The sequence below is a fragment of the Protopterus annectens genome, chromosome 7.part0, assembly GCF_019279795.1.
Source record: "Protopterus annectens isolate FY-2018-M chromosome 7.part0, PAN1.0, whole genome shotgun sequence".
NCBI lineage: Eukaryota > Metazoa > Chordata > Ceratodontiformes > Protopteridae > Protopterus > Protopterus annectens.
The window spans coordinates 1,163,156,504-1,163,170,110 of NC_056739.1; the positions used below are offsets into that span (position 1 = coordinate 1,163,156,504).

Here is a 13,607-nt window from a genome sequence, read left to right on the forward strand (position 1 = left end):
CATCTTCATTAACCTGTATAAAAGTAGCTTTACAGATTGACAGTTTCACCCTTTACAACTGAAAGAAGTTTATACAGTAGTTGTTTTAATCCTATGATGCGGCATATCAGTGCCACTGATGTGCTGACAAAAGCAGATGCCAGTGTACAGTGCTAATGTATAATCTTTATCTTTAAACTTAAACACTTCATAATATTTGTTTCACACATAGGAAATGTGAGCAGAGAAATATGATATAAAATATAACAGGCAAAAGGCTATTTTTTTAATCTGGACTGGTACTGGGAGCTGAATGATGACCAGCAAATGAACAGTTATTCTCATTAGCTACTTTGCCAGTTCATCAGAGTGTTTTGAGTATATAATTTCCTTTATGCAGCATATTCTCTCAAAAATGGCAATATGCTTTCATAAGTGTAACTGACTACATAAAAAAAAACAAATATAGAAAAACAATATGAAACAAAAATCAGTGTGAGAAGTAAGGGAGTACCTACAATAAATGCCTTACTTTATGCTCAGCTCCACTTTAATGAAAGAAACCTTGTTTCTGGGTTGGTAGATTAAGAGGGCTAACAGAAAAGTTGAAGCAATAAAATAGAAGCTGGATCAAGTTTTTAGTACCTATTCTGTCAGCTATTTCAGCCTTTGTCATTACATCAATGTCTGTGTCCTCCAGTAGTGTTCGGCCCACATCCTCGTGTAAACTCAGTTCACTTCTCAACTTGCTATTTTCAGACTCAAGGCTGCTGAGGTGTTGCCGTAGAGAGATGATATCTTCTGCCATCTTCTGCATAGCAGCCCGGTAATTTTCCAGCTCCTGGAAATGAAATTTCATACTAGTTGATTTTAAACTCAATGGAAAAACACAGAAAATGTTAAAAATCTGTCAGGCAAACATACCGTTTAATGCTCTTCTCAGCTCTGACTAGAATTATTTACATAGGCCTGTGCTGAATTTTCTAGCTAAATTTACTTGTATGTTAATTAAGTAAGCTGTTGTCTCACCAAATATGTTCCTTTCTTCATTAGGTTGACCTTGAATTAACGTAATTTTATATTATGAAAATAAAATAACCTTGAAACACACACAAGCATGTAAAAGGGGGAAATACATACACAAAATGTGCTAGCCCACTCATACCAGATAAAAGTTCAAGTACTGTATTTTATTAAACTGTATGTTGGACTTAGAAACTTAACAAAATAGAATACTTGCAATTTTACCTAGTGAGAGTGGACTAGTGTGTATTTTGTGGTTTTGGCATTATAAAAAAATACATATTTACATTATTAAAAGTTAAAGTGCTAAAAATAATGCAAGTGCAGACATTAACTTCTATCATGCATACAGTTGGATGGTGTGCACATTGCAAAACATAGCAAAAAAAAAAAAGAAGAAAGAAACTAGAGTACCAGTAGCTATACATAAAAAATGCAACCCTGAAGAAAAAAAAAATCTCTTCTCTGACCTGATAACAACAAAGCAGCAATGATTAACATTAAGTGATTGTTTTGCGCTTCCCCTAAAAGGTTAAATAACTGTTTATGAACCATGGCTAGAAACTCATTTCATACATAAGCTGCCAAGTACCTGATGGCCAGTGTCTCAGTCTTTATGTTTCAGAATAACAACAACAAAAAAACCCTCTGAAAACATTAAAAGCTTCCTATGATTTTTAAGGAAAATCAAGTTTTGGAATATCTTGACTTGTGTGTCTTTATGTAATGCTGTTTTAGATCAAGCTACACTTGCTCTACTAAAGACTGTTATGACACTTAATGAAAAACAGATGTGGGTGTGCTCTGAGGCACAGCATGTAATTTTGGAGCACATGGCCACCAATATGTCAAGTTCTGCTGTGGGAAGATCTCCAAAATCAAACTCGTAAATGCCAGTACATAAGGAGAATGGCTCCTGTAATAACAAAGATGGTCTCATAAAATAAGAAAAGGAGAGAGCCTGTGATGAAGTTTGAAACTTAAAAGTCATCTAGCTATGGCTATTTGCACATATATTTAATACCTGATCAAGACAGGGAGGCCAAGATGGTTTAAAGTCCTCTCTCAGTTACACTCTTTGAGGTAGGGTGGTGTGATGTATAAAACCTTTTTGACTGAAGCACATTCAATCGCCTTTCTGTCTCAAGAACAGTGCCTCAGACAGTGCCTTTTGGATGACATAATAAGGAGGCAGATCATAACCACTTCTTAATCCTCTATAAAAAGGTGAACCCATTTTGTCATGTGATCTGCAGTTAGTGCAGAGCTGAAAACATCAAAGGTAAGGAACATTGTTCTGTGACAATGATATCACAGGTCATTTTTAACATATGTAAAGAACAGGGTTAAATATATGAACATTCAGGGCATCTGCAGTAAAGGACAGGGCAGTTTTGTAACACTGCATTTCAACAGAATTCAATGTAACCAAATAAAACACATAAGACACAATGGAGAACAGACATTATATGGGAGGCAGCAAGAAGAGGTTGTACTATAACAGTGATGGATTGTCCATATTTAACTGATGCACTGCAGTTACACAAGGGTCTGCACCCTATCACGGTGGAGAGGAAGACACTGCTGCCAATAGAAATACAGCCTCAGACATAGTAGGTAAGCCTGCATTGGTTACAAAAGAGCCACACTTGACCGGAAAGTTAATTCCAATTAGGCCACTGGGATGGATACTTTTTCATTTACCAATGACCAGAGTTTTCATGGATTTGGAAGGAAGGTAAGGTGCACATGCAGGTGGCAGCATTTGATGATATCCCATCAGATGCTGTAATGGGAAATTATTATGGTAATGCAGTACCTTGTGTATATGTGGTTACACATAGCCAGGCATAGAGGCAGGCAAATGCAGAAGGCAGTGGGGGTTGGGGCAAACAGAGTCCACCATTCCAACAAAGGCTGGTGATGTGGCCATTTCAGGGGGTAGTTAGTAACAGCAAGCCTGGATATGAGCCACTGCTGTTGAAAAGCACTGGATTTCCCTTGAAAGATGCTATTTCAGTTGCTATGTTAGGTGGTAGTAACAATCCTGAATTTATGGCACTATTGTCAAGATGCCAGACTTACTTTGGAGGTGGAGATGGGGGGGGGGGGCACACAGAATGAGTTAAGACAGGCTCTCAGACCCTACTTTACAAAATCTGAGAGAGGTTGCCAAGGAGATTCCTGATTCCCAAGGTCAGGGGGGTCCTAATATTGGTACAGAGGTTTACTGTACAAAGAATGGATCATAAAGGAGGAGTACAGAGAGAAGTAATACAGCAGGTGACAGTACCGCGGGTCTACTGTTGGACACTTCTGGCCAAGTACTACAATATTCTTTTTTCTGGCAACATGGGCATAAAGCATACAAAACAGGCCAATGCAGAATTTCTATTGACCAAGTACTGCAAAAGATATGATGTAGCACTGCAAGACATCTGAGTAGTGCCAGAGGGCTAATAAGACAGGAGATAAACAAAGCTGGTTTGAGGCCTTTGCTTATTACTGAGGCATTTCATAGAGTAGCTAAGGACATTGTATGTCTTAGTACCCCAAACTCCACAGGGAAGAATATAATCTGTTGGTGGAGGAATATGCTACTCGATAACTCGAGGCAGTGTCTCTGTCCCATATTGAGGAACAGAAGGTTGCAAGTATTCTGTTAGAAATTTTCAGGAGTGCAGACTTCCCAAAGAGGTATACTGACAGGTAGAGGTGTCAACTTCATGTCAGACCTACTGGCCTCTTTGTGGAAGTATTGTGGGGAAAAGCAATTAAATACTCCTTACTATCCCCAGACCAATGGTCTTGTACAGAGGTATAATGCTACACTAAACAGCATCTTGGCAGCATTCAAAGATCAGCTCAAGTGAGAGTGAGAAATGTGCCTGCCCCATCTTCTCTTTGCATACAGAGAGCTTGTCACAAATCCACAGACTTTATACTCTTTGAACTGCTGAATGGACGCAGGGTGATGGTCCCCTAAATTTATTTCCTGATGAGTGGGAGAATGACTGTTATTCCCACAAGCAGTCTTTTGTGGAATATGTCTTAATCTTGATAATCAGGCTTAGGAGTTGATAAGCACACACAGAACAGAACACAATAGTAGCAAAAGGTCTAATATGACTGGACAGTCAGGGACAGAGAGTATTCTACAGAGTAGAAAGTAATAGTGCATATTCTTATAGGTTCATAGATGGTTAATTTGGTACAGGTCCAATAACCATTTTAAGCCTAGCCAAGCTTACCCCAAATTTACCAAAACATTGTTGATATATGTCAATATCTGAGGAAATGTTACATTTACAATACAGGCTTTTAACATCATGAATTCACAGGCTGGCCCTGTCCATTAGGGATATAGGTGCCAGACCAGGGTTAAATTTGTGATTTCCAATCCATTGGTCCAAATGAAATTTGAATATGGTTAGGGATGAGCTTTTCTTCATACAGAGGGAAGCCTGTTCCAGAAAAGGGATAATGTGTGTGGCACATATCTGTCACTCCAACATATTCTGTGTATTATGCAGATAAAGTTTAGGTCCTTAGAATGAGTATTTCTCATGCTATTTGTTTTGCAGGCGTGCAACAAATGTGTCAGTGTGAGATCAGAGGATACATTGTAGTTTAGGTATAGATCACCTTACAGCAGTCTGTAGGAGACCAAGTATGGGGATAGGGCTTTGAGATGGCCTGCAAATTAGTTCTTGTTTATTATAATAAACTGCAGGCAGCATGGAGAGTTCTTTTAGTACTGTAAGAAAGGTAATTTATATTAACTATGTGATTGAGTTGTCAGACAAGAAACTGAAGCACAAACTCTGCCAGCTTAACATGATGATGAAGCCATACTATGATAGACAGACACTGGTACTCATGATCTGAAGTGAGTTACATGAGGATCTGGAGGGGAATCTTGTGATAGATCATCTCAGTGAGGCTCAGTCTAACATTTCAGTGGATGAAGTAGCATTTTCATAGCAGCTATCATCTACCCAAGTTCAGGAGATCTGGGTAGTACTACAGAAGTTTGGGGACCAGGGGGCGGGGGGTGGGCATGGCCAAGATGGCTAAATGAGATAAGTAACTGAGCTCTGTGACTGAAAACTTTTCTCTGACAGAAAATATAATCAAAAAAATTAAAATTTGGAGAAACGTGTTAGCTAATTTTATTAATTAATAGAAAAAATATTTATAGCTTAAAGTTCTTCAAAAGCTGTAATTTTCAAGTCTGAATTTCAATTGCTTGGTTGAGAGAGAAGAGACTTTAACATAAGCAACTCAAGAAGTGGTATTCAGTGTTATTGAGTTAAAAAGACATTCAGTCAATATTATCTAGTATACAGGATGTATTACTTAAAATGGACAAACTGGATACCAAAATACAAAGTTTCAAAGGAGAGACCATAAAGAAGATGGAACATTTAGAAATTCTTATGAAACAGCAAAGTGCACAATCAGCTGTATGGAAGAAGCTTTAAATGATAATGAAGGGAAAATAAATGAAAGTGCGTCTCAGACTGAACTTCCTTTAAAGCAAAATAACTGGATCATAGATAAAGCTGATGATTTAGAAAACAGACCGAGATGAAATAACATTACAATGTGTGGTATACCTGAAAAGCTGAGCGAGACAATATAATAGACTTCTTAACAACCTGGCTATATTAAAACATTAAATCTACATGAAAGTTTATCTTTTGGAATGGAAAGGACACATAGATCCCCATGAGCACTTTTGTGTGGTTCTTTACTGGGGATTTGAGTCATTGTGCAAAATTTTTTGTTCTAAGTTTAGTATTCTTTGCCTAGTGTTTTTAAGTTATATAGTTAAATGCAAGCCTAGCTAAGAAAAAGATGAAATATTAAAAACAGCATGGTCCAGCCACCTATTAAAATAGGTAAACAGAGTCAGATTTGATAATGATTATTCCAGTAAAGTAATGAGTAAAATAAAATCCTGTTTACCACTGATCAAGGAACTTAATAAGAACAATATTAAAGCCATGTTGGTGTTCACTGCAAAGATCAAATTATTTCTTTCTGAATGAAATAAAATATTTGACCCACTGGAGGAGGCATCCACTTTTGTTAACAATAAAAACCTTAATAATACCGAGGAAATAAAATGGAACAGTATATCCCTCAAGAGACAGAGTGAGCTGAATTCCTGGAAGACTGCTCCAAAAATTAAAAAAGCTTAAAAATCAAGTGACTTTTATTCTCTTACTGCATGACTTTTACTTTCTGAAAAAATAGTTTACCCTTTAAATAAAAGGTTTGCACTGAAAGTTAAGCTTCAAAACATATGTAAGTATGCATTCATATATTTATATTTTAAGTTAAAATACTTTCATGATGAGGAAATTAAATGGTTAGTTTTAGTTTTTTGCTGTATTTACCGTGAAAGACTTAATACATTTAATTTAACTAAACTTATAAGTGTATTTCTAAGTGGTAAATAAGTACTTCCTGTAAGCGAATGCCATTCTATTATAAACAATAGAACTGGTAACTTTAAAACTATATAAGTTAAGAAGGTTATTTTATTTGTTCAGCTTTGCTTTGTATGTGCATTGCTGTGTTAACTGAATGCCAAATCTAAGTAATATGCTAATTAGGAGTGATAAAGTGCTGGGATTTTGTTTGCTTTGTTCTTGTGTAACACATTCCTTTCACAGGTTGTTTATGAAACAATTAACACTTAAAAAGCTTGAGAACAAAAGAATGTTCCAGCTGTGTCAGAATGATGGATTCTTGCTTGCCTTGCATACTGCGTTGAACTGTTTTGAAGAAATTCTAGGTCAAAGTTCACCACTGATGTCTGTGAAAACAGAAAGGAACATTTTTTTTTCTTTTTTTTTTCAAATAAATATGCAAGAATTCTACTCAAAATAACATACATTTTTATTTTCTTAGAAGTGAAGATTTGGTAAATCAGAAGCTATAGTAATGTTTTATATTGAGATGTTGCTGACATATAATTTACTTACATTTTGTTGAACGTTAGTTGCTAATGCTGTAATGTTATTAACTCTAACTATACATATTAATGGAAAGAAATAAAGTTAGATGTTTGTTACTGATTAGAATAGTTTAAAAGAATTAAGAAAAATGAGAAACTTACAGAGGAAGTTAGCATCTGCTGTGCGCTGTGAGCTGTCATTTTCACATGCAGTAATCAAAGTCTAATGTTAGGATGTGAAGCTTAGATGACAACACCAGTTTACAATGGCTAAAAATGTACATTCAGATTAAGCAAGCTGGAGTTCTTTTATATATAATCAAGATTGCTTGTAATACTATAATTAATAAGAAGAGTAAATGTCTTCTAAATAATATGCATATGCACAAGGAATGAAATATCTCCTATGTAAGATTTATAAAAGAGCAGTATCACTACGTTAAGAAATGCATACACACACTGCAATCACTAATATGGAGCTGATCATTAAATAGCTCTGTAATGGTAGATTTTTAGAAATAAAAGTTACATAGAATAAGGTAGAATATTATTGGGGAAATAAGACAGAAAAGTATATTTAAGTAATAAACTGTTTATAAGAAAGATATGTATTACATATGCCTGCATATGGCAGAAATGTGAGTGTACAAGATTTCATACAATTTACATAGAGAATCATACAAAAATATTTGAAAACATCCTGAAATCTGAAATATGAAGCTTGGTCGTGTGAACTTTGAAGCTTTTTTGCATATTGTATGTCATTAGATTCATTAATACTGACTGAAATAATTCATTTCATAAATCAGAGCTGAAATCTGAGTGTTATATTGCTGAATCAGTGCATCCATTTTCATAGAAAGTACAGTAGATTTTTTCAATATGTTTGAACTCAGGAAGGGAGAATGGGATTTGAATTAAGCACATTGTAACTTCTGAATACAATGCATACTACAAATCTTTTTTTTTTGACTCCATAGAAATGGCAAGGTATTTTCTTAAACCTCAGTAATGTATATACTTTTGATGAATTAGTTTATTAAGCTAAAGGATTTTTTAAATATTACTTCTCTTTTTAAGTTTACTGTCAATATGTTCTATGAAACTATAGACTTTTTTGATGTATGATTGTTATGTAGTAATTTTCAGAATATTGTCACAAAACATTATCATAAACCTTGCTATAAGAATCAAGACTTACACAGACAAAGTTTACATCCTTTGTATACCTTTCATAACATTATAAAGGGGCATGACATGAGATTATCCAGGTTAAATAATAAAGAGAATATTATTCAGGAACTTGAGAATATGAAACAGGAATTTATGTTGAAAGGGTATGATGGCAAAGAACTAGATGATACTCTGCAAGATATTAATGAATTATGTAGAAACAGAGCTAGACCATATTTTTCTGCTCAGATTACAGATGATTTAATTATAAAGGATTCAACACTGACACTTAATGGCATTCCTATTTCATTATGTTATATGGGTAATATTAAACCTGTGTGTGACACCATTAACAAAAATTGGCATATATTGGCTTCTGACAGCAACATTAATACATTTATAGGGAATAAGCCAAACTATAGATTTAGGAATAAGAAGTCATTAAAAAGGTTGGTATGCTACAATAGGAGGCAGCAATATGTTAGTAATGCAGTGGTCACTGTTCTGCATTGTAATTGTAGCATTTGTAATTTTATCAATAGTGGTAGATTTTTTTATACATCCAGATACCCAGCAGATATATATTTTCAATATTGTGGCTAATTGTAAATCTATGAATTTAGTTTACCATGCTCAGTGCAAGCTTTGCAGTAGTTTTTATATTGGCAAAACCAATTGTGTGTTAATGGACAGAGTAAAGGCACATTTGAGGGATATCAGATCGGACAAAGAAACCAATCCACTAGCTAAACATGTTTTAGATGCAAATAATGAGCATGTATTTAATTTTTTAGTAGAAGAACTATTATATGAAGATGGCAGGATGGGGATATTCCTAATAAAACTGAATGTAAGGAATTATACTGGATACTAGATCTTCAAGCTGATAAATTTAAGGGGCTTAATGGCAAGGTCTGTTTAATACCTGCTCTTCGACAATGAGGGTTAAGGAAATGATACTATGTAACTGCTAGGAGGTTTTAAGATGTGTCCCCCTTTAAAATCAGCTGTGTTAGTGATATGGCTTATTGTTTTTCTGAATGAATGAAACATGTGATGCTAGTTCTGTTTTTTGATTGGTTCATTTGTGTTTTTAGAGATTTTTATATTCAGTTTGATTTAACTTTATTTGGTCTGAAGAAGCAAATTATTTAGTGAAAGCACTTACTGTTTGAATATACTCCTGTTGTTGTTCATTAAATTTACTTTTGTCGTTCACAGCAACTGCTTTATTTTTTGGTATTATATTTATTCTACTTAGTCAGCTATATTCTGTCCATCATACATTATCTGTTGAGTTTTCAATATGTTTGAGCTCAAGAAGGGAGAATGGGGTTTGAAGTAAGCACATTGTCACTTTTGAATATAAAGCACACTACAAATATTTTTTTTTACTCCATAGAAATAGCAAGGCATTCTCTTTGACCTCAGTAATTTACAAATTTTTAATGAATTCATTTATCATGCTAAAGGATTTTTAAATATTTTGATATTTATCATATTACAAGTGTTACACAATTTTTGACATACAGACAAGTGTACTTTTAATATTAATTCAGAGCTTTTATTAGATCTATAAAATATGTGTATATATTTTAGCATAATGAATATATAAGTGCATTGATTTATTTTTGTATAATAGTTTTGTATGATAAGATTACCTTCACCTGTAAGTTTATAGATATCCTTATCTCTTCAGATCCCACTTTGTTCTACTTAATTATTTAGAGATTTAGTTGTAATAATGTTGAATGAGCAAGTAATTTAAGAATATTTAATGGATAATTTATACTACTATTACATAAATAGGTATGCGGTACATTATTTGTTGGATTATTTAATATGTGTGATTAATAGAAGATGATGATTAAACTTTTATGTAGTAATACTTTAAAACAGCAAAATATATAACTAAATTAATAGTCACTTATTACTTATACATAATATTATATTATTTGTATGCCACAGTAGCTTTTGGCTAGTCTTTTGATGCATTTTTAGGTATTGGTGGTTAGAGAGCTAGTATAGTAGTTTGTATATTCAAAAGACAAACTAGGAACTTTGATATCCATGGTAGGTTCTGTTTTATTAGTAATATATACAGTTACAGCTGTAGACTTGTTTTTATTATTTACAAGTTTTAATAGTTTAGTTTATAGAAAGGAAGAATTCAAAAAATGTGGAATGTTAAGATAGTGTTGGAGGAATGCATTAGAGTCTTATATACAATTAAATTAATATGGTGGATAAATGTGTCATATTATCTTTTAAAAGCAATCATTTTAAATGCAAGGTATGGATAGTTTTAATCTATTATCTATTGAATTAAATAATGACAACAAAATGAAATCATTAATGAGATATCTAAAATTAAATAGATAAGACATTATTTTTGCAAGAGCCTCATGTGACAGATAAAGATATACAATATTTAAATAACTTAGGTTACAAAATGTTATCTTCAGCATCTTTTAACAAAAAGAGGAGAGGAGCAGTGTACTTTGGGGAAAATCTACTGTAATGCTTAAGGTCATGGAGTCCATTAATCATCCCAAATAAATGTATACATTTGTAACAATTAAATATAATGGTAAACTCTATCAATTAGCTGTTTTACTGGATCACTGGGAAAGGTGCAAGAGTGGCCTAAAGATCATTTAAACATACTACAAAGTCATTCAAGGGGTAGTTTAATTCTAGCAGGGGATTTTAACTACATATCTACTACATAAGATACAAGTTAACAGAAGAAAGCTAAAATTCTGGCATCAGCTAAAGCACTAAACAGATGGATTAGTAATAATAATTTAGTTGATTTAATAGTAAAAGAAGAAGAAGAAAAGTCATTGCTCTTTACTCATTATTCTTCTCTGCACAGGATGCAAACTAGAATTTATAGGATTTATGTCTCTACAGATTTACTTAAAGTGAATTATTCCTTGTCCTTTATCTAATCATAATACACTAAATATTAATTTATTAATGGATACAATGAAATATAAGATTTACAGAATCCCACTATATATGATGAAATTTAAACAATTTAAGAGTTTTCTTACAGTAAAAAAATCGAGAATTGTTCATCTTTGAATAATGATGGTCAGATTAGTAGTGTCATACTATGGGAATCCTTCAAAATGCATATTAAAGATAGAATGGGAAAATGGGCTAGTAATAAAAATGAAAGAGTGGGATAAAGAATTGCTAGAAATACAAGACGAAATGCACAAAGTGATGTTTGAACAACAAAGAAATTAGTTAATACTGAAGTTGTTAACAATTAATGACAAAATAAACATTTTTAATGCACAAAGTGGAGATAGCTCTAAAAAAATAAAACTGCACAGTTATGTGATGACTTCTAAAAATCTACATTGATTAGTTAATAGAAGTAAGATGTTAAGCAAAAAGACACAAATCAATAATATCCAAAATCCTCATACTAATAAGCTTGCTTCAGACATAGAGGAAATGCTTAACAGTTTAAAAAAATGCATGAGAATCTTAATAAAGATAAAAATAATAATCCTGATGATTACAAAATTGACAAGTATTTAAAGAAAAAATTACTAATAAACTTAATGACCAACAAATAGCTCTGTTAAATAAACCTATTTAATAGAAGTTGAGTATTTTAGAATTACTGAGTGACATTTTCAGGATAATTCAGAGTGACAAAATCATTCCTCCCTCATGGAAGTTTTCTGTAATCTCACCTATACTTAAACAAGGAAAGGATAATAAGTAAGTTTCCTCATATAGGCCTATTTCTTTATAAAATGTAGACTATAAAATATTTACTTCCATCTTCGCTACAGGATGAAGAGATATAGTAGATTAATTCATAAAGATCAAACAGGATTTATAGTCAATAGATTAACATATAATATAAAAAGGGTAGTACCTATCTTAGATTTAGCAAAAGGAATGAACAAGAAATTGGCCCTAATTAGCTTACACATCAAGAGAGACACTCCTCAGCATATGTTAAAATTGGATCTTACATTTCTCCAGGATTCACTTTAAACAAAGGCACAAAGCAAGGGTGTCCCTTGTCTCCTCTACTATTTATCAAACCCTTAGCTGATACTATAAGAAGCAATGAAAACATTTGATGGACTCTTAATTAACAAGGATTGTCAGTCTAAAATACAGCTTTAAGAAACTATAAGAGATTTGAATTATTCAGATGAAGTTTCAAGAAGTATTGCTGCTGAAATTTAATAATAATAAAACTGAAACTTTAGTATTAAATCAGTTACTAGATAGTAAGTGTGTCACCCTGTAGACAGGGGTCCAGGAAGAAAATAGTGTGGGAAGAAATAGCCAGGGAATTGTTATGGCTAGGCTTGTATAGGCCCTAGGGCCGATAACCTAGTACCAACCTATGAACCTATGAAGACAAATATAAATATAAATACTTAGGAATAAAATCTATCAAGATATTAATAAGATTATAAATATTAAATTTGAAAAAAATAATTGAAGAAATATTACTTCTTGTTAAAAAATGGAATAAACTTTTTTGTTTTACATTTGGAGATAGATTAGTACTTATTAAAATTATTATATTACCCAAGATTATACGCATATTGCATTTAATAACTTCCAAAAAGCCAAAAATTCCTTAAAGAAATTTACACTTTACTGTCACATCTAACAATGGAACCATGATATCCCCCGACCCGACCACAAAACTCCTAGGGGTTCTAATTGACAATAACCTTAACTTTGAAGGCCACATTAACAATACCATAAAAACAGTCAACAAAAAACTAGGCTCCCTCTATAGAATCAAATCCTTTCTTACCCCACTAGCAAGATCTACTATTGCCCAGACCCACTTAATCTCTACCCTCCTCTATGCCTCCCCTAAATATACTAACCTCTCAAAAAACAACATGAACAAACTGGCTGTCTCCTACAACAATATTGCGAGATTTGCGACAAGCTCTACATTTAGGACCCATCACTGTATTAATTATCAAAAACTAGGTTGGCTAGAGTTACCTAATCTACTTCTATTTAAACAATTAACATTTGCCTATAAAATCCTGTATCAGCCTAACAACACACCAATTCTTACCAACCTTATCACCCCCTACAGCAACCTTAAGACCCTACGCTCATCTAGCAAAATACTAGTACAAATACGGACAACCTCCAATAAGGCAGGAGACTCTCTGTTCTCTAATACCATGGGTAAAACCTGGAACTCTCTCCCCAGCGACCTGACCTCCCTACCTTCACTAACACAATTTAAAATCAGGCTTAAAACCTACCTCAAATCACATTGGTTGTGCACCTGTCTGAACCCAGACTAACCTCTCACGTCTTCTTTTCACTAAGTTACAAGTCTTAATTACTGTATAATCTAACTGCCTAATGAAAACCATATTTATAACTGGCCTTTCAATTGATTGGACTCTCTTTCTATATCAAAATATGACTCACAGTCTCCCTA

At 33.3% G+C, this 13,607-nt stretch overlaps 1 protein-coding gene across 3 annotated transcripts in view; it reads right to left on the minus strand.

Annotated features, from left to right (window-relative positions):
* CCDC33 (coiled-coil domain containing 33) overlaps positions 1-13,607 on the minus strand; it is a 1,222,712-nt gene that overhangs the window by 190,910 nt on the left and 1,018,195 nt on the right. For all 3 annotated transcript variants that reach the window (XM_044077752.1, XM_044077755.1, XM_044077753.1), the window contains exon 10: positions 625-820. In XM_044077752.1, the coding sequence (XP_043933687.1) occupies positions 625-820 (196 nt within the window). The remainder of the gene's footprint in view (positions 1-624; positions 821-13,607) is intronic.